The sequence below is a fragment of the Rhineura floridana genome, chromosome 18 (genome assembly GCF_030035675.1).
Source record: "Rhineura floridana isolate rRhiFlo1 chromosome 18, rRhiFlo1.hap2, whole genome shotgun sequence".
Classification (NCBI taxonomy): Eukaryota; Metazoa; Chordata; class Lepidosauria; order Squamata; family Rhineuridae; genus Rhineura; species Rhineura floridana.
In genome coordinates, this window is record NC_084497.1 from 4,967,594 (window position 1) to 4,987,909 (window position 20,316).

General features: G+C 47.7%; 2 protein-coding genes across 2 annotated transcripts; one reads left to right on the forward strand and one right to left on the reverse strand.

Annotated features, from left to right (window-relative positions):
* On the forward strand, positions 1-9,282 carry NDUFS7 (NADH:ubiquinone oxidoreductase core subunit S7). Its single transcript, XM_061601173.1, has 8 exons — positions 1-110; positions 1,952-1,988; positions 2,960-3,028; positions 4,462-4,579; positions 5,836-6,015; positions 7,186-7,232; positions 8,462-8,550; positions 9,063-9,282. The coding sequence occupies exons 1-8, from the start codon at positions 95-97 to the stop codon at positions 9,158-9,160; spliced, it is 654 nt and encodes a 217-aa protein (XP_061457157.1). The 5' UTR covers positions 1-94; the 3' UTR covers positions 9,161-9,282.
* A 441-nt stretch (positions 9,283-9,723) lies between these two features.
* Positions 9,724-18,083, reverse strand: GAMT (guanidinoacetate N-methyltransferase). The gene is made up of 6 exons (XM_061601171.1): positions 17,791-18,083; positions 16,360-16,505; positions 14,924-14,987; positions 13,755-13,822; positions 12,371-12,481; positions 9,724-11,266 (listed from the first exon to the last, which is right to left on the reverse strand). Exons 1-6 carry the CDS (start codon positions 18,035-18,037, stop codon positions 11,129-11,131), a joined length of 774 nt encoding a protein of 257 aa, XP_061457155.1. The 5' UTR covers positions 18,038-18,083; the 3' UTR covers positions 9,724-11,128.
* Between the last annotated feature and the right edge of the window lie 2,233 nt (positions 18,084-20,316).

Below are 20,316 nucleotides of genomic sequence, written 5' to 3' on the forward strand. Positions count from 1 at the left end.
TCCTTCCCAGGCGGCGCCGGTTCCTACCCGGAGCGCTTAGGAGGGTGCGCCCGCCTGCCCTGTAAACAGAAGGTGGCTTCAAGGGCTTTCCGAGATGGTTGCCCTGCCTGGTGAGTACCGCAAGGAGGGAGGGGGGCGCAGTCCAGCCCGGGGGGGGCTGTATTTTGGGGAAGGGGCTGCTTTTTTGGGGGGGGGAAGGCTTGCTGCAGAACTTTGCAGCGCAGCTACACTAGAATTGTTTTCTAAGATGGTTTTTAGGGTGTTCTCTTGTAGAAAATATGTTTTTAAAGATTGTTTCCCCAGATGTTTAGCTTTTGAGGATGTTTTTAGTGCGTTATCATTTGTTCATTTATTATTGCATTTGTGCATATCCCACCTTTCCCTCCAAGGAGCCCAAGGTGGCATCCGAACGCGGTTCCCTCCCCTTCTCGACTTTATCCTCACAACAACCCTGTGAGGTAGGCTAGCCCGAGAGAGGCAGCGACTGGGCCCCAAGGCCACCAGTTTGCCGCCCTGGGCTCCCTTGGGAGGGATATAAAGGTAATAAATAATAATAATATTGACAATGATAATCACTCCCTGCCTATTGATAATATCTGGCAGGTGCTGCTATTATTATAATAATAGCTGTTTGCTGCCCTGGGCTCCCTTGGGAAGAAGGGCAGGGATATAAAGGTAACAAATAATAATTAATAATATTGACAATGATAATCACTCCCTGCCTGTTGATAATATCTGGTAGGTGGTGCTGCTCTTATTGTTGTTGTTGTTAATTAAATTTATATCCCGCTCTTCCTCACAGAAGGAGCCTGGGGCGGCAAACAAAAGCACTAAAAACACTCTTAAAATCAGACTTTAAGATAAAACATCTTTAAAAACATATTCAAACAGCTTTAAAAATGCCTTTTTAAAAAAGCTTTAAAAACATCTTAAAAAACAATTCCAACACAGATGCGTTGTTGTTTTCGTGTTGCCTGCTGGGCTGCCTAGACGATTTCGTCCCTGGGTCTCTCAAAGAGCACCCTGGCCCTTGGCTGCCATATGAGCCCTGCGCTGGAAAGCTGGAGATTGTCCCTTCCGTTGGACGAGGGAGGAAAGTGGGGGCAAGGGAAGGACGGTGCAACAGGTGCTGGGGCGCAGAGCCCCCCTGACAACAGCCACACTGGATCCGGCCCCGTCATCTCTGGGGCTGGCCTGTTTACAAGCTGGGGAGAAGAACAAGAAAGGATGCTGCTTTATACGAAGTCAGACTACTGGTCCATCTAGTTTAGTATCACCTACACTGACTGGCAGAGGCAGTCTGGGATTTCAGAATGGTCGTCTCTCCCAGCCCTACCTGGGTATCGGGGGTGGTGATTGAACCTGGGACCTACTGCGTGCAAGGCAGATCTTCGACCGCCGAGCTCTGATCGTTCACTTTAAAAGAAATCAAGAGTCTAGTCCTCGTGGTTCTGAATAAAGAGCTGAATTATACAGGAACGTAGGAGGCTGCCTCCTACAGAGTCAGGCCATTGATCCGCTAAGCTCAGTATTGTCTACTCAGACTGGTAACCGGTTCTGTTGGGTTTCAGGCAGGGAGGCTGTCCTCTGGACTGCTTTAGAAGGGAAGGCAGGATTTAAATTTACAGCTGTATCCCCTGCCCTGCCTACTCGGAGCAAACCCATGGCGATTGATCAGCTTGACTAACTTGGGTTTGTTCATTTCGGTGGGTCTACTCTGAATATAACTTAGTTGGCGACGACCCTAAATAAATAAATGAAACACAGGGAAGGAGAGAGGGCATCTTCATTTATCTGTCAAAGCCGTCCATACGCATTTGGGTGGTGGGAGAGGCCAAACAATGTTGGCTCATTGGGGCTGGCCCCTGTTGAGGCTGCCTGGTTGCAGATCACTCCTGGCTTTGCAGCCCCGGATTTGACCTGCTCGTTTACGCTATGGTTTTCTTTCCAGTTTCCCGTGTGGTCCCGCAAGGCCTGTTTCTTTGGAGGTAAGCACACCTCATTCCTTTCCAACCCCTCCTAACTCTCGCAACAAATGATCAAAAAAACGTACTAGTTGGGGTTTTTTTATTTCAGCTATTTACATGCCAAAGTTTCTAAGCAAAGATCAAGTAACACACAAAGGATGTTAGAGTTGCGAGTGGTCTAAGCAATGTGGTTTGCACTAGTTAGGCAAATGTGAAAACTGAGGTGGGGGGGCGGATTGAATCCAATGTAGTTCTGCTTAGAATAGACCCACTGGAACGAATGTACCTCAGTCAGCCATGTCTGTTGATGTCAGTGGGTCTGCTCTGAATCGGACTAGAGCTGGAGACAGCTTTATTTGCAGGATGAGGCAAATAGATTTTGAGTCAGAAATTTCCACAGATGCTTTCTTTGACATTTTTCCAGAATGTTGTCCAACACCCTAAATAAGATTTGGATCTGATTTCAATCTGCCTCGTTTGCATTCAGCCAGCAAGGCTCACTCTGCAATCCTGTGCATGTCTACTTTGAAGTAAACCCCCACTGAGTTCAATGTAGATTTTTGGACTACAATTCCCATTGGCCCCTCCCAACAACGCCATGGTCCTATCAGCATATAGCTATGCTGGCTTGGGCTCATGGGAGTTGTAATCCAAAACTGTCTGAGGGCACCAAGTTGGCTACCCTTGTTGTCATCCTCCAGAAGTATCTCATAATGTTGAACCAAAATCCACCTTCCAGTGACATAAGCTCTTCTGTCCTTCTGTAATGAGTCTCAGCTTCTATTAACTGCAGAACTTGCCGACTTTAAGACAGGGATGGGGAACTTGTAGCCCTTCTGTTTTTGTTGATCTCTGACCCCAGACTGGTGGCAATGGGGGCTGATGGGAGTCCGGCTCCATCTGGAGGGGGGGCCAGTGTTGGGGAAGGCTGATTTCGAGGTTTGTGCATGAACCCTGTTTTTCGACCCTGACTGTTGGCTTTCCTTGAACAGGCAGCTGACGGCGTTCAGTGCACCAGCTCGCTTGTTCCATCAGACACCCACAAGCAACAGCGCTGACAGGTATTATTATTTCATTAAATTTATATCCCATCTTTCCTTTCAAAGGAGCCCAGGGTAGCAAACATATCAACACAATAATTTACGAAGAAAAAAAAGCGTTCTTAAATACACTTAAAAACATCCTAAAACACAGTTACAATTAAAAACATGCTTTCTTCATTAATATTCGGGGAGTCCAATTTCCACATGTTCCCTTCATCCTGAGTGAACCTGTTGTGATTACATTGGAGAGGGAGTAGAAAGAGGCTTTCAGAATCACCATGGGGTAGTGGTTAGAGCATTTGACCAGGGATGCCCAGGTTGGTGTTCGAATACAACCCCCATTTTCAAGTCCTCGCTTGGCAATAGAGCTCATTGGGGGACCTTGGACCACAAATTATGCAGTCAAGTTTGCAGGTAATTCTCAGCTTAATCTACCTCACAGGGTTGTCTTGAAGCTAAAATTAGCGACGGAACTGTTTGCTCTGTCTATGCCAGTATTGTCTCCTGTTCTGACTGGCAGTGCCTCACCATGCTTTCCTCACATCACCAGCTACAGGAGGCCCGTTTAAGGGTATTGATGCAGGGACTTCTTGTTGTTGTTGCATGCAGAGCACTACCACTAGGTTGAGGTCTCTCCCCAGTGCATACCAGCCTGAGCTCCTTAGAGCAGGGGGAAGGGCAGACGGTGGATCAGGATCTACTAGGAGATCTCCGGGTAGTAATTTGCAGTGGATCAACACATAGATTGGCTCCCAGTTATATATCAGCAGCAACAATACCTGAAAGATCATCTCACCCCTTATATACCCAGTCGATCACTGCGCTCTGCAGCTCAAGGCCTCCTGCAGTCACCATCTCATCAGGAGGTCCGTTCCGCACGACATAGGAAGCAGACCTTTAGTGTGGTGGCCCCCTACCCTTTGCAATTCCCTCCCCTTAAATATACGAGACAGATGCCATCTCTATTGTCCCTTGGCTGCTGCTGAAGACCTTACTCTTTCAACAAGCCTTTAAGTAGAGACCTTGTCCCAGTCTGTGTAGGAATGGCTCTTTAAGATGTTTTCAGTGGTTTGTGGCATACATTTTCATAAATAAATAAACTGAAAAGTTTGATTGGACTTCTGTACAATTGATTCTTGCATTCTTTGTTTCTTTTGCGCTTGAAAATATAACGAGTTTAAAAGCAGAAAAGCTCCTTTCTTGGAGGGGGGAGGACCAGGTGTGGATTTTTGCATGCGCTTTCTGAGCTCTATATTGGCCCTGATCACAAAATCCCTACACTGCACATGTGCTTTGAGCCACTCCGTTCATGAACTCAAATCTCCACGGCTGAGCCACCAAGTTGCCACTGGGATTTCTGTTCAAACAAAACCCTAGCAGGGCTGGCCTTGTGAGTTGGGAGGGTTTACAGGGGTGAAACGGTGTTCCAACAGGGTCCCTTTTTCCTGCAGTTCTGTTCAGCTTCAGCAAAAGAGCAGCCCTGCCGTTGTTCAGAAGTCGTACCTTCCCAGCACTCGGGGAGAGTATGTCATCACCAAGCTGGACGACTTGATCAACTGGGCTCGGCGGGTGAGTGCAGGTCTCCCAAAAGCCTTTTGGAGAAAATATAAGTGCTTGCAGCCTCAGATTTAGCTAGTCCTCTCTGCCTTTAACATCTCCTCCAGGCCCTTGGGCCTCAACGTATGAATTTTACCCGGAGGCAAAGTGACGTTTCGCTTTTCCCAGATGCAGAAGCTGGACTGTTTGTGGACATTCTGTTGCTGAGAAGTTTGTTCCCTCTGCAGTTGGAATGCTTGTAAACATTCTGCCACATTGCAATCGCTCTGCCAGCACCTAGGGAGGCTTCCTCAATCAGTGCTGGATGATACAGTATAGATAAAGAAGCTTCTAGCCTTCATGAGAGTAAAGTTGTTGTTGAGATTGAATACCGCTTTATCCTAATAATTCAGGGTGGGTCCCAATAATAGACTGCAGCTGGGCCCCTCTGGTCAGAGAGGGCCAATCTCAGAGGCACCATTTTAGAACTGAAGGCACCAAAGGTAATCTAGTTCATCCCCTGGCCACACACACACACACCCCGCAATCCCATCTATGAGTCTTTGAAACAGATGAATCTACCAGGGATGAGGGAGAGGATGGAATTCTGCCTACTTCCCTCCCCCTGCATCGAATTAACCTATGGGATTCATTGCTGCAGGATGTTGAAAAGCTCGCCACTATTAGTGATTTTTTAAAAGATTGACCCACAGGAGACCAGTCTGTTGGTCATGGCTGTTGGCCAGTATGACCGGGAATGGGAAATGTCCATGTTTTGAGGCACCAGCGGGCGGCCAGGTTGGGCACTGGCTGTGGACCCCTCGCACTGAGAGGGGCCTCTGCTGTTGGGGCTGGGCGAGTGTGGCTTCCACCCTGCGGTCCATGCTAGTGTCAGGCCATGGATTGTGCACCCCATGACCCAATGTTGGTGTGGAGTCGCAGCCCCCTTCCTAAACAAAACCCACTCTCCCGAGGCCTAGTGCCAGCCTTGAATATACCCAAAGACTGAATGCTGGGGCATAACTGCCCCCACTGCATCCTGTAGGCTGTCCTCTGTCGGAGGCAGAATGCTTGGGATATCAAACACTTACTGACTTAAGAGTACTGATTCTTGTACAGTCCATTTATTTATGGATTCCTTCTGCTGCCCTCCCGAAGCAGGGTGTTAGCCAATGCAGTGCCTTCCAGAAGTGCTGGGTGGGGGGTTGGCAGAGTAGGGAGTTGGAATTGGAACGCTTGGAGCAGACGTTGGTGCACACACCCTAACCCTCCCTGTGCTGCCTCTCCAGAGCTCCCTGTGGCCGATGACGTTCGGCCTGGCTTGCTGCGCTGTCGAGATGATGCACATGGCCGCCCCCCGCTACGACATGGATCGCTTCGGAGTGGTCTTCCGAGCCAGCCCCAGGCAAGCTGACGTCATGATTGTGGCAGGCACGTTGACCAACAAGATGGCGCCCGCCCTCCGGAAGGTAAGTGAGGGTGGCGGCCAGGCTCGGCCCTTTGAAGGAAAGGCATAATGCAGGACTTCCCCAAACCGGCTGGGGCTGATGGAAGTTGTAGTCCAAAATGTCTGGAGGGCACCAGATTGGTGGATGGTGAGCCTCCAGATGTTGCTGGATTCCATTCCTCAGCAGCTGAGTAAGGCCAGTGGTCAAGGATGATGGGAGTTGCAGTTCAGCAACATCGGGGGGGGCACATCTCTGGTGGTGGTGGTGGCCCCAAATTATGGAATGATGTTATTGACGAGGTGCGCCTGGCGCCAACATTGTTATCTTTTCAGTGCCAGGTCAAGACTTTCCTCTTCTCCCAGGCATTTTAGCATGTGTTTTATATTGTTTTAAATTTTAAACTGTATTTTAAATTGTTTTTAAAATATGTGTTTGAATTGTATCTGTTTTAATGTTTTCAGTTACTGTAAACCGCCCAGAGAGCTTCGGCTATGGGGCGGTATACAAGTATAATAAATAAATAAATTATGCCTTCCTGTGTGCTTGTACCACAGGTTCTCTCCTTCCCCCCCCCCCATGTAGGCGCATAATCATCTGCTCTGACTGGCAGCAGCTCTTTGACAAAGAGGGGTCTTTTTCAACACCTGACCTTTCTTAATTGGAGATTGAACTTGGGACCTACTTTACGCAAGGCAGGTGCTCTACCACTGAGCTATGGTCTCTGCCCCATTTACTGATCGCCTATGACATGAAATAATCGCCTTTAGGCGACCAGCTTTAGTTTCTCTCCCCCACTCCATTTCTGTTGTTATTATTATTTACATCCTGCCTTTCCTTTTGAGGATCTCTACACGACTTACGTGGTTGTCCTGCCATCCATTTTATCCTCACAACAACCTTGCGAGGTAGGCTAGGCTGAGAGAGACAGGCCCAAGGTCACTCGGTGACCTTCATGGCGCCGAATGGGGAGTTGAACCTCGATCTCCACACTCTTCATCCCATATAATCGGTCCAGCAAATAACATGTTGCGTGCTAAGCTCTGCGGATCTGAACCTCCATCATTTTGTTCCTCTGTACTGCTTTAATTGTGACTTCTGGGCCTGTCAGATGCTCCACCCTAACCTGATCATATGTAGAAAGAGCCCCAAGTGCAAAACTTGCACATTTTATATATATATATTTCTTGACAGGTCTACGACCAGATGCCTGAGCCACGCTATGTGATCTCCATGGGAAGGTAAGAATCTTCCTTAATATTGTCATTGGGAAAGGTGGGTGACTTTTCCCTGTGATTGTTTTCCCCTCATTGCTGTTTGCATTCACAAAACCCGTGCCGTAATTTCCCCCTCCCTTTTGAGGAGAGGACCCTTTGGACGTTTAGAGATTGCCTTCCAAATGCTCCGCGTTGATCAACATGGTGTTGAAAATGTTATAACCAGAATGAGTTTTCTGCATTGGTTTTCCCAGAACGATTTGAAAGTGGGTTGCAGTTTTGGATGAAGTAAGGGGCAATAGAGTTGTCCAAGCTCCCCCTCCAGATTTCAAGGGTGCAAAATGTTTGGGAGACAGAGCAAGGGGTTGCCAACCTGCCAGATGTTGTGGGATTCCCAACTCCCATAATCTCTGACCGTTGACCATGCTGGCTGGGGCTGATGGGTATTTTAGTCCAATACCCTCTGGAGGGTACCATGTTGGCTACCCCTGGGATCCAGAAGGGAAATATGCTAACTATATTGACGAGCATTGGTGGCACCAAGGAATGGAGAATCTGTGGTCCTCTAGACGTTGTTGGACACCAACTCCCATCGTTATCCCTGAGGGTTGGCCCATGTGGCTGCCGATGAAGTCTAACGAAATCTGCTAGCCCACATATGTTGTTTCCCCACCTTCCATCTCTATGCTCCAGGAATCTGGAATCCAATGATCCAGCCCATGATTTCTGTCTGACTACAGCAGCCAGGGAGGCTGCATTTCCTCAGTCGGGCCAAAAGGAAAACATGGATGGGATCACAATTGGAGAGGAATGAAAGAGCAAAAGCCAGAGATTTCCTTGGTTCCTTCCTTGTATATAATTTTTTTCCCCAGTGGAAACAGAAAAATCCCCCCCATGTGCGCGCGCACGCACGCGCACACACACACAAAAAGACTTTTAATCTTTTGGGGTTGTAATTGACTAGGTCCTCCTCGGAGCAGACCTGCTGAAATCAATAGGTAACATTCAACGCTAGTCCTACTCAGAGAATTTTGACTGCTGCTCATAACATGCATTTTCTACCCCTTCACTCATCATCAACAGTGGTTTTAACTTTGTTAGCTGCCTTTACTGAATTATTTTTATTCTGCGAGCCGCTCTCTAGCGTATTTGTGCAGTAGGGCTATTAATACAGTAAAGGATACATCAGGGAAAATGTTGGCCTGCTTTCTGTTTGCAAAATGTACTTTTTTTAAAAAAAATGTTCTTTTCAGCTGTGCCAATGGTGGAGGCTATTACCATTATTCTTATTCTGTGGTGCGTGGCTGTGACCGGATTGTGCCCGTGGACATCTACGTTCCAGGTAAATTAAAACAAAGTCAAAAGACCCGCTTCACCATGGCAGTCTTCCCCAACCTGTCGTCTTTTTACACCTATGAAAGACCTTCCTCTTTCAACAAGCCTTTTAAGTAGAGACCTTATCCCAGTCTGCATATGCGTTGGAATTGCTTTTTTTATTATTATTAAGATGTTTTACTTGGTTTGAATATGGGTTTTAGTGTTGTATCGCTTGTGGGCTGGGAGGAAGGGTGGGATATATATTTAATAGTTAAATAAAAGTAAATGAATAAACCTGGTGCGGTGCGGATGTTTTGGACTACAACTTCCATCCACCCCGGCCAGCATAGCCGTGCTGTCATCAACCTGTGCCGGCTGGGACGGAAGGGAGTTGTAGTCCAAAATATTTGGAGGGCACCAGGCTGGGGGAGGCTGCTGTCAGTTATTGCCTAAAGTGAACGACTCTGAAGGCACAAGCCGAAGGTTTTTCCGTTGGGTGTTCGTTCGTGTGATGCTCTGATGGTTCACCTCCCACAGGCTGCCCTCCGACCGCCGAAGCCCTCCTCTACGGCATCCTGCAGCTCCAGAAGAAGATCAAGCGTGAAAGGAAGCTCCAGATATGGTACCGGAAGTAGCATTGGCTGCGAATCAGGTGCTGGGCTGAAAGCGACAGCCCCTTCTCCTTCGTTGTAGCGCACATATTTAAACTACTTTGCATACGGTTTCCCAATAAATTTGCAAATATATATGTATATAACATACTGGTTTGATGATCTGCCTCTTTTCACAGAATCAGAGTCGGGAGGGGCCTTGGGAAGTCAGCTAGACTCAGCTGCTTCGCTCAGTGTAGAATCTTGCAACTCTGGCATCCTGGCCAGGTAGCCTCTATGTAAAATTCCTCCAGCAAAGGAGGTTTTGCCGCTAAACTGTTCCACTGCTGAATAATTTCTCTCAAGGCATAGCTGAAATCTGCTTCCCTGCCATTTCCGCTCGTCGGGTTTAGTCCTGCTCTCTCTACCACTCTGTCTTCCAAACGACAGCCTTTCAGATATTTCACAGCAGCCATCCAGCTCTTTCAACCGTGCCTTTGTCAAAGCAAAGGAGAGCACGTAACAGAAAAAGAGTGGAGAGCCCAGATGTGGCTTTTGAGGTTTCACACGGTACAGCTTACAGCACTGTTGGAAACATACTACCGTCATGAGGGCCAAAAGCTTTGGTTTTTTTTAATTAAAGCAAAAGTTGAGGTTCTCAGCATGCAAATTCTGTGCCTTTTGAAACTGTGTAATACAACAGCCCAGGCCCTATTAGGGCTGAACATTAGAAGTCAAGAGGAAGGCCTGTAGCTCTGGGAATACAGCTTCTGGTTTGGACACAGAAGGTCCCAGGTTCAATCCCTAACAGCTCCAGTTAAAAAAAATGACATAAAAGACCTCTGTCAATGATTGTGGTGAGCCACTGCCAAGCAATACTAGGCTACATGGATAGAGATGTAAAATTTCCTGAAATTTTGAAGCCATGGAAAAAAACTTTTTTTTCCAGTTTTCCAGGAAAAAAAGGACATTTTTTGGAAAAATTGAAAATATGCAATATAAGCACTTTTTACAGATTGAAAGTCACTTTGTTACTTCAGGAACATCGAATGTAATTATGTACAAGTTGGTTTGGCATACAATTATCACATTTGGTATATTAAAAGTACATTTTATTCAAACAATTATTACAAATTGAATTTACTTCTTAAAATGTTTACTTTTTTTTGTAACAAATGGATCTACAAGATCCTGAACTGTAAGGAGCCTCTTTAGTTTTGCCAGTTTATGAGGAGCAGGCAAAAACCAGTTTTTTAAAAAAAACACAGGAAACCATCAACAAAGAACATTATTTATGTCTCCACTGGTCCTCCATAGTGTCAAGCAGACAGAAAACATCCATTCCCATAAAAAGAACTGAGAAAAGAGGGGAGAACCAAGATTCAATGAAACATTTTATTCATCATGCCAAAATAAAACATTCCATAATCCATTTTTTCTTCATTTTTTTTTCAATTTTTTAGAAGAAAACCAAAAATGGCTTCGGGGAAAAAAAAGATTTCTGGGTTTTTTCCTGGACCTTCACATCTCTATACATGGACCAGCAGCCTGACTAGGGAAAAGGTAGCTTCAGAAGCTGTTGGGAGCCTTAGTTACGGCAGGAGCACATATAGCTACTCTGGTCCATTCTAGCTCTACCAGACTGTCAGCAGCTGTCCAAGGGTTCAGAGAGAGAAAGACCTTTCCCAGCCTTACCTAGAGATGCCAGAGATTAACCCTGGGACCTTCTACATGCAAAGCAGCCGCTCTACCCCTGAGCTATATCCTGGGCAGCGAGACGGAGAGAGAGACACAGAAACAATATTGACACGGGATGGTTGGAAGGGGTTGATCACAGAATAGCTTGCAATGTTCTTTTTTCCTAAATGACTCCATCATTATGCTAACGTCCACGTCCCCAGAGGCTGAGAAAAAGAAGAAAACCTCCCCTCCCCTTTTCAGCTGTAGGAGAAAGACAGTCTCTGCTGTTGCTGCCTTCAGCTCGCCCTTCCTCGTCGGGTGAGAGGCTGAGCACTACTTGATGAGGGCAGGAGTGATCATTTTGGGGAAAGAGTAGTATCGGCAGTCAGACGGGGGGACGAGGTCCATTACACAGGTGTGGATGTTCTCCTTCTTGAAGCCGGCCTCGACCAGGTGCCCCGCTTGGGTCTCCTAAGGAAGAAGAGCATCATGAGAATTTTAAAAAAGCAAACAAACAGCAACACACCCTCGCAGTCAGAGCTCCGTGGCGAGGCTTGTTTGAAAGTTGCGGCAGCAGGAGAAGCCGTTGCAGTCGGGTCGTAAGGAGGCACACAGGAAGCAAAAGTTGAAGCATAGCAGGTAAAACCCATTCAGCTGTGAACTGGGGCTGTTCCATGCTGCGGTACAAGCCTTCTTTGGTGTGTGGAGTGTGTGTCATATATATATATATAAAAACATTCACACACACAAACAGAGATAGACAGAGACAGTTTTGAAAGCAACAAACAGAACTTCACTCAAGCTTGCTCTGGATCCCTAAAAGGACTCTGTTAATCACCTAAAAATATATGAACATAATTGTGATTAACAAAACAGAGGTTTGTATTGTATTAACAAAACGTTTCAGCTTCTGCCTCCACAAGCTGCTAACATACAAATGCTGTTACCAAGGTGGCAGTTACAGAGTTATATATTATTTTTATAATGAAAGCTTATAACACATACAGAGCCAGTGTGGTTAGGTAGAACAGTCACTCAAGAGAATGAGACCTAACCTACCTGGCTGGGTTGTTGTGAGAATAAAAGTTGGTGGGGAAAGGGGAGTTTGTACACTGCCTTTAGCCCCTTGGAGGTATGTGGGAATATTAATTTTTATTTTATTATATTTGCCAACGTGGCTTATAACAGGAAAAAAACACATCCGTACATCTTTGAATAACGGTCTAATCGCGAAATGAAGGTTAAAAACAAATTAATTGTACCCGTCCACAAATTCCACAACCCTCAGAATCGTGGGTTGGCAAGTTCCCAATATTGAGAATTCCCTACTAATCCTTACTCTCACCCACCCGTAACCCCAGAAGGTCAGGAGATGAATGACAAGGAGACTCCATGTACGTTTACGGTGTGGTTCTACCCACAGAGGCTGGGCTAGAATCTCCCCCCCCCCTCTCTCTCTCACTCTCTCACTCACACACACAAAAACTCTTCATATTCAGCACCTGCCAGCAGGTCTTGTCCTCTAGGCTCCATTTGTTGGCGCCCAAAGAACCCTGGGCCGTTTCTCCCTCTCACCTGAAACATCTTCTCGATGTCTGAGTACTTGCTCTTGAGGAGGTCACCCCAGGACGTCAGGTTGCAGTAGGTAAGGACCCCTCCTGGTTTCAGAAGGCGATACGCGTGCCCCTGCAGAGAGCAAAAGCCAAGGGTGGAAAAAAGGGAGGGTGGAATGATAACGGGCACTGTTGGGGTTCAGCCCCGGGACTTTCTGATACAGATTGGCCCTTAAAAGGGCAGAGATTCCTTGCTTTTTGCCTGCCTTTATCTGAGATTAGGAGGAAACTGGCAGCCCCCTGAACCAACCTGTAGCTCATTTTGTGTGGAGAGGACCTTCACTGCTGGAGGACAGGAAAGACTTTCCCTCTCTATGAGTAGAAAAAGAAGAAGGCCAAACAAGAGATGGGTTGACTCCATCAAGGAAGCCACAGACCTGAATTTACAAGATCTGAACAGGGTGGTTCATGACAGATGCTATTGGAGGTCGCTGATTCATAGGGTCACCATAAGTCATAATCGACTTGAAGGCACATAACAACCCACCCCCTCCACACGCAGACACACATACGCACACACCACTATTTCCCTAGTGTGATAGTACCACAACGTGGGTTTTAATTGCCACCAGGCTTGAGAGCCCATCTTGTCTGGAAAGCAAGGCATAAGTATGCTAAATATAACGGCTTCTTATTTTTTCCTTGCTTCTGCAGAAGCACATTTAGCAGCTCTTAACCAAAGGTTTAGCCAAACTCTGCTTCCTCGCAATTTCTAGTCTGGCCTCTGCAGCAGCAAAGGCTGATCCATCTTCTGTACGACTGAAGGGTCGTGGCTCAGTGCCAGAGCATCTGCTTTGAGTGCAGAAGGTCCCAGGTATCTCCAGGTAAGGCTGACACACACACACCTCTTCCGCCTGAAATCCTGAAGTCAGTGGAGCCAGTCGGTATACAGCTGAGCTAGGTGGCCCAAGGGCCTGACTCGCCCAAAGGCAGTTTTCTGCTTAAATCAGCCCATTATTCAGAACCATGAGGACTGGAACCTTACTTTATTTTTAAGGAAAGGACCACAGCTCCATGGTAAGCACCTGCTTTGCACGCAGAGGGTCCCAGGTTCAATTCCTGGCATCTCCAGGGAGGGTTTTATGCTACACACTCCTGTTTGGGTTAAGATAGAGGTGTGGCTATAGATTTTGCTATGATGAGCTGCTGCATTTCAAATTGTACCAAACATCCACCAGCAGCTACGAGAGGAAACCCTCACACCCACCCCTCTGCCTTCCAAGAAGCCGCCAGAAGTTTGCTCGGGATACTTTCTAACTCTTTCCTTTCTGCCCTTAAGGACTTGCTTGTTCATTTAAGATAATTTTCCAAAAAGCAGTGCTGTTTCAACTGCAGTCACGACTCACCTTGATGAAGTTAAACTGGTGCGTGTGCCAGGTGTCCACGGACAGCGGGTAGGTGTCATAGAGGATTCCTGTAAGGGGAGGGAAAGGCAGCACGGGTGGGTTCTTCAAAGAGGGCCCCGACACCTTGGCCCGCTGTTTGCCAACTTTTCCCATGCAGAACAAACCAAATAGCCAAAAAACCCCAAAAATCTTTTGATAGGTGGTGTCTACAACATCTCCTAAGCAGGAGATCTTGGGGACACTCTCTACCAAGGCATGAGAGCCAAATGCGGCCCTCCAGGTCTCTCTGGCTGGCCCTTGGAACTTCCCCGAGGCCATGCCCCTCACCCGCCTTGCTTCGCACCCGCCTTGAGTGTGTTTGCCTGGCTGGGATTTGCCCTCAAATTTTGATAATGGATGGAAGATGGAAAGGGGCATGCAAGTGTGCGCAGTGGCTGCTGGTCAAAAGTGCCGTTTAGGTGGGTTGCTGTGCTCACTTTTGCCTCTGCGCCTGCTTACTATTGGCAGGTGGCCCCTGGAAGAAGGGGAATGCGGCCCTCGGGCTGAAAAACAGCTTCCTCGCTTCTGCTTCATACTAGATATAGGGGCAGGGATAAGATCACAGGGACTGTTCCTGGTTAAACTGCTGAGGCATTACAAGTGGGGCCCGCAACAAAATGTTGCAGCGTGGAGTGTTGCGATTCAAATTCTAGCAACTCCATTCCTTTCTGTCCCTCTCCCCACCCTCTTCCCCGTTCCTCCCCCATGGCCATAACACTCAGCCACTGTTCCATGGCCACCAAGCACACTCAGTCTTTACTGGAGTGTCTTTGGATACCCCCCCCCACAAGATTTCTTGTACTTCTGCAAACCCTTGGAGTTCCTCAGGATACCTCTCTCTTGTGTGTGGATAGTATTGCTCTGGCTGCGTAAGGAACAGCACTCACAGCCAGGACATTATAGATAGAAGGAATGATAGTAGTGGAAAGCCACGCCCCTTTAATCCTCATAGCCACACCACCTCTAGGTTCAACTGCCCAGTCCTCCTAGATCGAGAGGGGATTTGCCATTTGCATGCTTTGACATTGTCTTCTTTTTAAACTTTTGCCCAACTAAGCCTCCTATGGTACGCCATTCCAAGCAGCATCACTTTTGGGGCCCAGTTAGGTGGATTTGAGTCTGTCTCTTACCATCAAAGTGTTCATTGGGCAGAGTAGGGACGACCTCCTCCCACAACCCCTTCAAGGGGACGACCTTGGGGGGAAAAGCAAAGGAGAGGTCATGTGTGCGTGCTAAAGCAGGTTAATGACTGACCACACATAGGCACTGACTCAGCAACTGGAAAGCTCCAGACCGTTGACCTTCCTCTGGTCGGTTTGCAGTTTAACCTGCTAGGATTTTTCAGTGCAAAAAAAGGGGGGCTTTGCCAAGCGGTGACATGCAAAACAAGCTAGTAAGTTTTGAACTGGACTCAGCCACCCTGAGTGCCCTATTATAGGGTAGAAGAGTGGGATAGAAATATTTTAAATAAATTGAATAAACAATAAATTTGATCTGGGGTCTATTGAATGAGATATTGATCGGGGGAGATTGTCATGTCCACCAGGGGGACATGTCTATGTTGCTACTAAACCGGTTTGACTTCTCTCGGACGTGAGTGTCGGTCTGTGAAGGAATGTGAAAAAGAGAGAATCTAAGGGTTTCGCTCTTGCGCGACCCTTGAAAGTCAACCTTAGTTATGCAGTGCCTATGTTCAGCAGGGATTATGAGTCATCTTGGACGTTTTGAAATTGAAAAATTATGCAGCCCCTTAAACCACGGGTTTTGGCGATTGGCAAAATGTAGCCCTCCACGCCTGTCTGTCAGGACACTCCCTCTCCCCTGGCAAATAGTTTGCAATACCTCTTTAGGGCAGTCCACCCCAGAGCCACCCGCCCATCACACACAGAGCCCTGAAGCTGTTCCATTCCGCTCTGCCTCTGTGCGATGCCCGTGCGAGACCCTTGCATTCGTACGGAATGGTAGATATTGTTGAGCGGAGAAGGTTCAGAAGAGGTCAACCAAAACCATCAAGGGGATGGAGTGACTCCCCTATGAGGAAAGGTTGCAGCATTTGGGGGATTCTTTAGTTTAGAGAAAAGGCAAGGGAGAGGGGACATGATCAAAGTGTATAAAATTGTGCATAGCATGGAGGAAGCGGACAGAGAAAAGTTGTTCTCCCTCTCTCATAACACTGAAACTCACGGACATCCAACGACGTTGAATGTCGGACGATTTGGGCCAGACAAAGTAAAGACTTCTTCAGACAGTGAATAGTTAAATTATAGAATTTGCTCCCACAGAGAGCAGTGACCAATTTGGGCAGCTTTAGAAGAGGATCAGGCAAATTCATGGAAGAGAAGGCTATCAATGGCTACTACCCACAGTGGCTGTGTTAAACCTTGGCTGTCACAAGTGGTCTGCCTCAGTTGCTGGGAATCACAAGTGGGGAGAATCGCTGTTGCACTCAAGTCCTGCTTATGGGGGCTTCCCATTGGAAGTGGCTGGTTGGCCACTGTGAGAGCGGGACGCTGGACTACGAGGGCCTCCTTTGGCCTGACCCAGCAGCCGGGCTCTTCTGATATACCTTGTGAGGCTGCCTCTTGGCCCATTCTTGCAGGCGCTGGAAAACCCCTTCGTTGCACTCAATGATCCAGTGTTCCTCTATGGCGAACTCTTCGATTTTGGTGGCGGCGATAGCCATCCCGAAACCCACCTCTAGGACGCGGCCTCCTGAGCAGAGACAGGACAGGGACATGTGGTTAGCAGCTGCGATGCTTGGAGTGGACATAGGTGATGATTGTGAGTGGAGGGAGGGGGGTCTCAGAGGCTTTGCGGGCACCAAGGGAAGACGTCAAGGGCACCGTTGTGACCTAAGGCACTACACAGGCAACCTCATCCCTAGATGGTTTGAGATGAGATTCCCTCAAAGGACCTCCTGCGCCTGTACAATCCTGCCCATAATCAAAGATCTGCGTCTGAGGTCATGCTTCTTTGCCGCCGGAGTAAACAGACGGGCAAGCACAAAACAGGGAGCCTCCTCCGTGTTGGCCCCGCTTTGTGGAACTCCCTTCTTACTCGCATTGGTTTGGCCCCTTCAGTTCTGACATTCAGGACGGCCTTTTAAGAGAAGCTTGGCAATCAAATTCTGATTTGGTGCCCGAATCCACTCAATGATTTGCCTGAAGGTCTATGGCAAGGATGAGGGACCTTTTCCAACCCGAGGGCCACATTCCCTTCTGGTCAACGTTCCAGGGTAGGCGGGGCCAGAGGCAAAAGTGGGCAGAGCAACTGCACACACTCAGCCCCCTCTCTATCCTCTATCCATCCAGCCAAGAAGCATTATCAGAGTCCAGTACTTGTTTTGCATGCAGACGCTTCCAGCTTCAAGCCCTGGCAGCATCTCCAGGTAGGGCCGGGAATGTCCCCTGCCTGAAATCCTGGAGAGCTGCTGCCAATCAGTGCTGACAATACAGAGCTAGATGGACCAACGCTCTGACTTGGTATAAAGCAGCTCTTTAAAGCTCTCTATATCTGGACACATGCAGGCCTGGTTAAAAATAGCGGAGTGCAAGTTCCTGAGATGTCTAAGAGATTCGAGATTGCTTCATGAAGAGTAGTTATTTCTGTTCAAAAATGTCTCCTGGTTTTCATCAATGGAATCAAAGCAGCTGCCGACCAATTAAAATGCAAACACGGACCATTTTTCAAAGCACGGTTCCCCACAAAGGAAACTGGGAACTGTAGTTCACCCCTCCCTGTGCTACAATTCCCAGCACCCTTAACAAACTACAGACCCCAGGATTCTTCGTGTGGGGGGAGGAAATGCTCTTTAAATCTATGGTGTGCATGCAACTTAAGACTGATAGGCAGACTGTTTGAACCAGAATGGGGCGAGCTCAAAATGCAGATACAACTAACACCACCCTTAGAAGGTAGGCTGGAGGGGGAGGAAGTGAGATTCCATATGCAGGTTCTTGTCCTCCCAAATCCCGACCGCAACTAAAAATGACACTACCTTTTGAAGCTGCCACAGTAGCAAGGGAGTGCATATAGGGGGTCTCCCACCGCTCCATCACTGGCTTCCCCAGGATCTCCAAGTGGGTGTCTGTCAGATTGTAGCCTGCCGTGGCCTCTTTCCACAAAGGCTTGCAGTTTTCTCCTTCCAAAAAGATTGGGCGAGGCGCTTTGGAGGAAGTCATGGCTGGATCCTGAGGGATTTCAGCACAGATTGAGAGTGCAAGATTCCCAACAGAGAAAGACATCCCTCGGACTTTGAGCTGGCTTTAAATAGATAAGACAAGCGAGGAGGGGGCGGGAAACAGCTGAGTGTGCATAGCACAGTGAAAGCGGGCAGCTGGTTCTGAGCGAAAAGGCAAGGCTTATTTTTCACACACACACTTCCCCCCCCCCATCCATTTCCAAGATGGAAAGGAAGGGACATCTGCTGGAGAAATATAACCATTGCATACACTCCACTGCTGCCTGACTGGATCCAGGCTGTGTGGAATGAAATGGCACCATCAGAGTAGGACCGACAGGGCAGGTGCCAAGGGACCCCATTCAGCAGAAGGAGCAGGAAGCCACAACTACCTCCTCCCCCCTCCCTGCGCCTTCAAACTCTACAGACCTGGCTTACCGCTCTTTGAAATGAAACAAAGTCCTCCACATTGCCGTCTAAATCTGGGGTCCCCAATAGAGCACCCACCTTCAAACTGCCCCTCCCAACTTTTTGTTAGTTGTTTTCCTTTGTTGTTGGGGGGGGCATCGCTTGCTTTTTTGCCCGTGTTTAATTTGTTGGCAGGGGGAGTTAAAAGTGTATTTCCAGTTTGTAGGGGCTTCTGAGCATTGCCAGCTTTTCTTCTGTGAAATGGGTATATTTTTTCAGCGCCCACAACAGGGTTCTTAAGATTTCCAAATGTGCCCCAGGGCACAAGAAGGGTGGAGAGTCCGGGTCTAAACAGCCCTCCCCCCTGCTCCCCCTTACCCGTGAAGTCTAACCTAAGTATCTCACCGCTTCAAATAACAGTTCTGGTCGCTCCGTCTCAGAAAGGATATTGCATGGCTGGGGAAAGGAGACAGAAAAAGGCACGATCAGGAAGCTGGTGATGCACCTGCCTTGCAATGTTTGGAGCTTTTCAATGTTGGGTGTTTTTTTTTAACTAAGGCTATGGGTGGGGAGGGATACAAGAAAGAGGTTCACAAAATTATGCATGGTGTGCAGTGTGAGGCATCCTTCCCTGGCTCTCCCTGTCAGGTTTCTACCTGCACGTGGCTACTGCCTGTCACTAGGCACCACCAGGGACTCCACCAGTCCGGACCGCTCTCTCTTATGGTTTACCTATCCCCGCTCTAGCACAGATCTCAACAGATCCCCCTGCTAGGCAACCACCAGTAACGTCCCAATACTAGTATTCCCAGAGACTCTGAATACTGGTATTGTTATTCTCTTCACCGCTGCCACCATTTGTTACAGTTCCCCTTCAGCCTTGGTCATTACCTTACCCTCCCTTCTGGTCTGTGAAACCCCAGCCAAGGATCAGGCCTTTGGTAAACCAAATTAAGTATTTATTACAGATAACAAAGCTAACAAGATTAACAAGATTTCTTCTTAAGGCACATAAGCATATGGTTTTACTCAATACTAATCCGAACTCCACCTCCCTCCTTCTTCACTCTCTCCTGACAAACAACTCTCTCAAACCCCACCAAGCAATCCACTCTTTCTCTTCTCCCCCTCCCAGATTCCACTCTCACTCTTGCTTTTATACATTCAGCCATTTTAAACACTCAGCCAATCATCAAGCATTCTACTGCCCAGTCACTCCCCCTCCTCTTTCACTCCATTTACCATGTATCTTCTAAAACAACAACACTTACCATATATACATTAATATAGGAACATCACATGCAGCAGTGTAGTGGCAAATTCAGAAGTGCAGGATCCCTTCGTGATAGTCACAGTGATGCCCTCTCACAGGCACACCCACTTCTAAGGTTACACAGCCTTCTGATATTATAGAATAATCTGGCCAGGCTTGAATACTGCTTTCTGATTCACTGTCATCATTTGACTGTCCTTTCTCACCACTATCAGAGATATTATTCGAATGACTGAATTCAGTGTCTACACGTTTATCTTCCTTGGAGCCAATCAGCGTGAAAGGGGAGTGTGTTCGCTATTGAGAAGAGTCTTCTCAGTGGCTGACTCACCTCCTTTCACTCTCATTGGCTACAATCAGCAGGTGAGGAAGAATGTTAGAAGACTCTTCTCAGTGGTTAACACTCCCCTTTCATGCTAATCGGCTCCCAGGATGCTGGAGACACAGGGAACCTGATGGAATCCTGCTCTCAAAAACGTTGGCGGTCTAAGACTCCCTTGAGACCCTGGACGACTACACCCCTGATGGTGCCTAGAGAAACTGCAGAGCGAAGTTGTTCTCCCTTTCCTATCCTGCTGGAATTGGAGGGAGCGGGGGTCATTCAATGAAACGACATTCCAGTTGGTTATTGGAAGAACTCTATACCAAGAACCACTCCCTGA

What these genes read in the sequence shown, in the direction of transcription:
- NDUFS7 (XM_061601173.1), top strand. An exon ending in CAAGGCCTGTTTCTTTGGAG is followed by an intron (nt 1,989 to 2,959) that starts GTAAGCACACCT and finishes TTCCTTGAACAG; the next exon opens with GCAGCTGACGGCGTTCAGTG. An exon ending in ACAAGCAACAGCGCTGACAG is followed by an intron (nt 3,029 to 4,461) that starts GTATTATTATTT and finishes TTTTTCCTGCAG; the next exon opens with TTCTGTTCAGCTTCAGCAAA.
- GAMT (XM_061601171.1), bottom strand. Translation starts at nt 18,037, where the DNA reads ATGTCTTTCTCTGTTGGGAATCTTGCACTCTCAATCTGTGCTGAAATC. An exon ending in CCAAGAGGCAGCCTCACAAG is followed by an intron (nt 14,988 to 16,359) that starts GTATATCAGAAG and finishes TTTCCCCCCAAG; the next exon opens with GTCGTCCCCTTGAAGGGGTT. An exon ending in ACATCGAGAAGATGTTTCAG is followed by an intron (nt 11,267 to 12,370) that starts GTGAGAGGGAGA and finishes CTTCTTCCTTAG; the next exon opens with GAGACCCAAGCGGGGCACCT.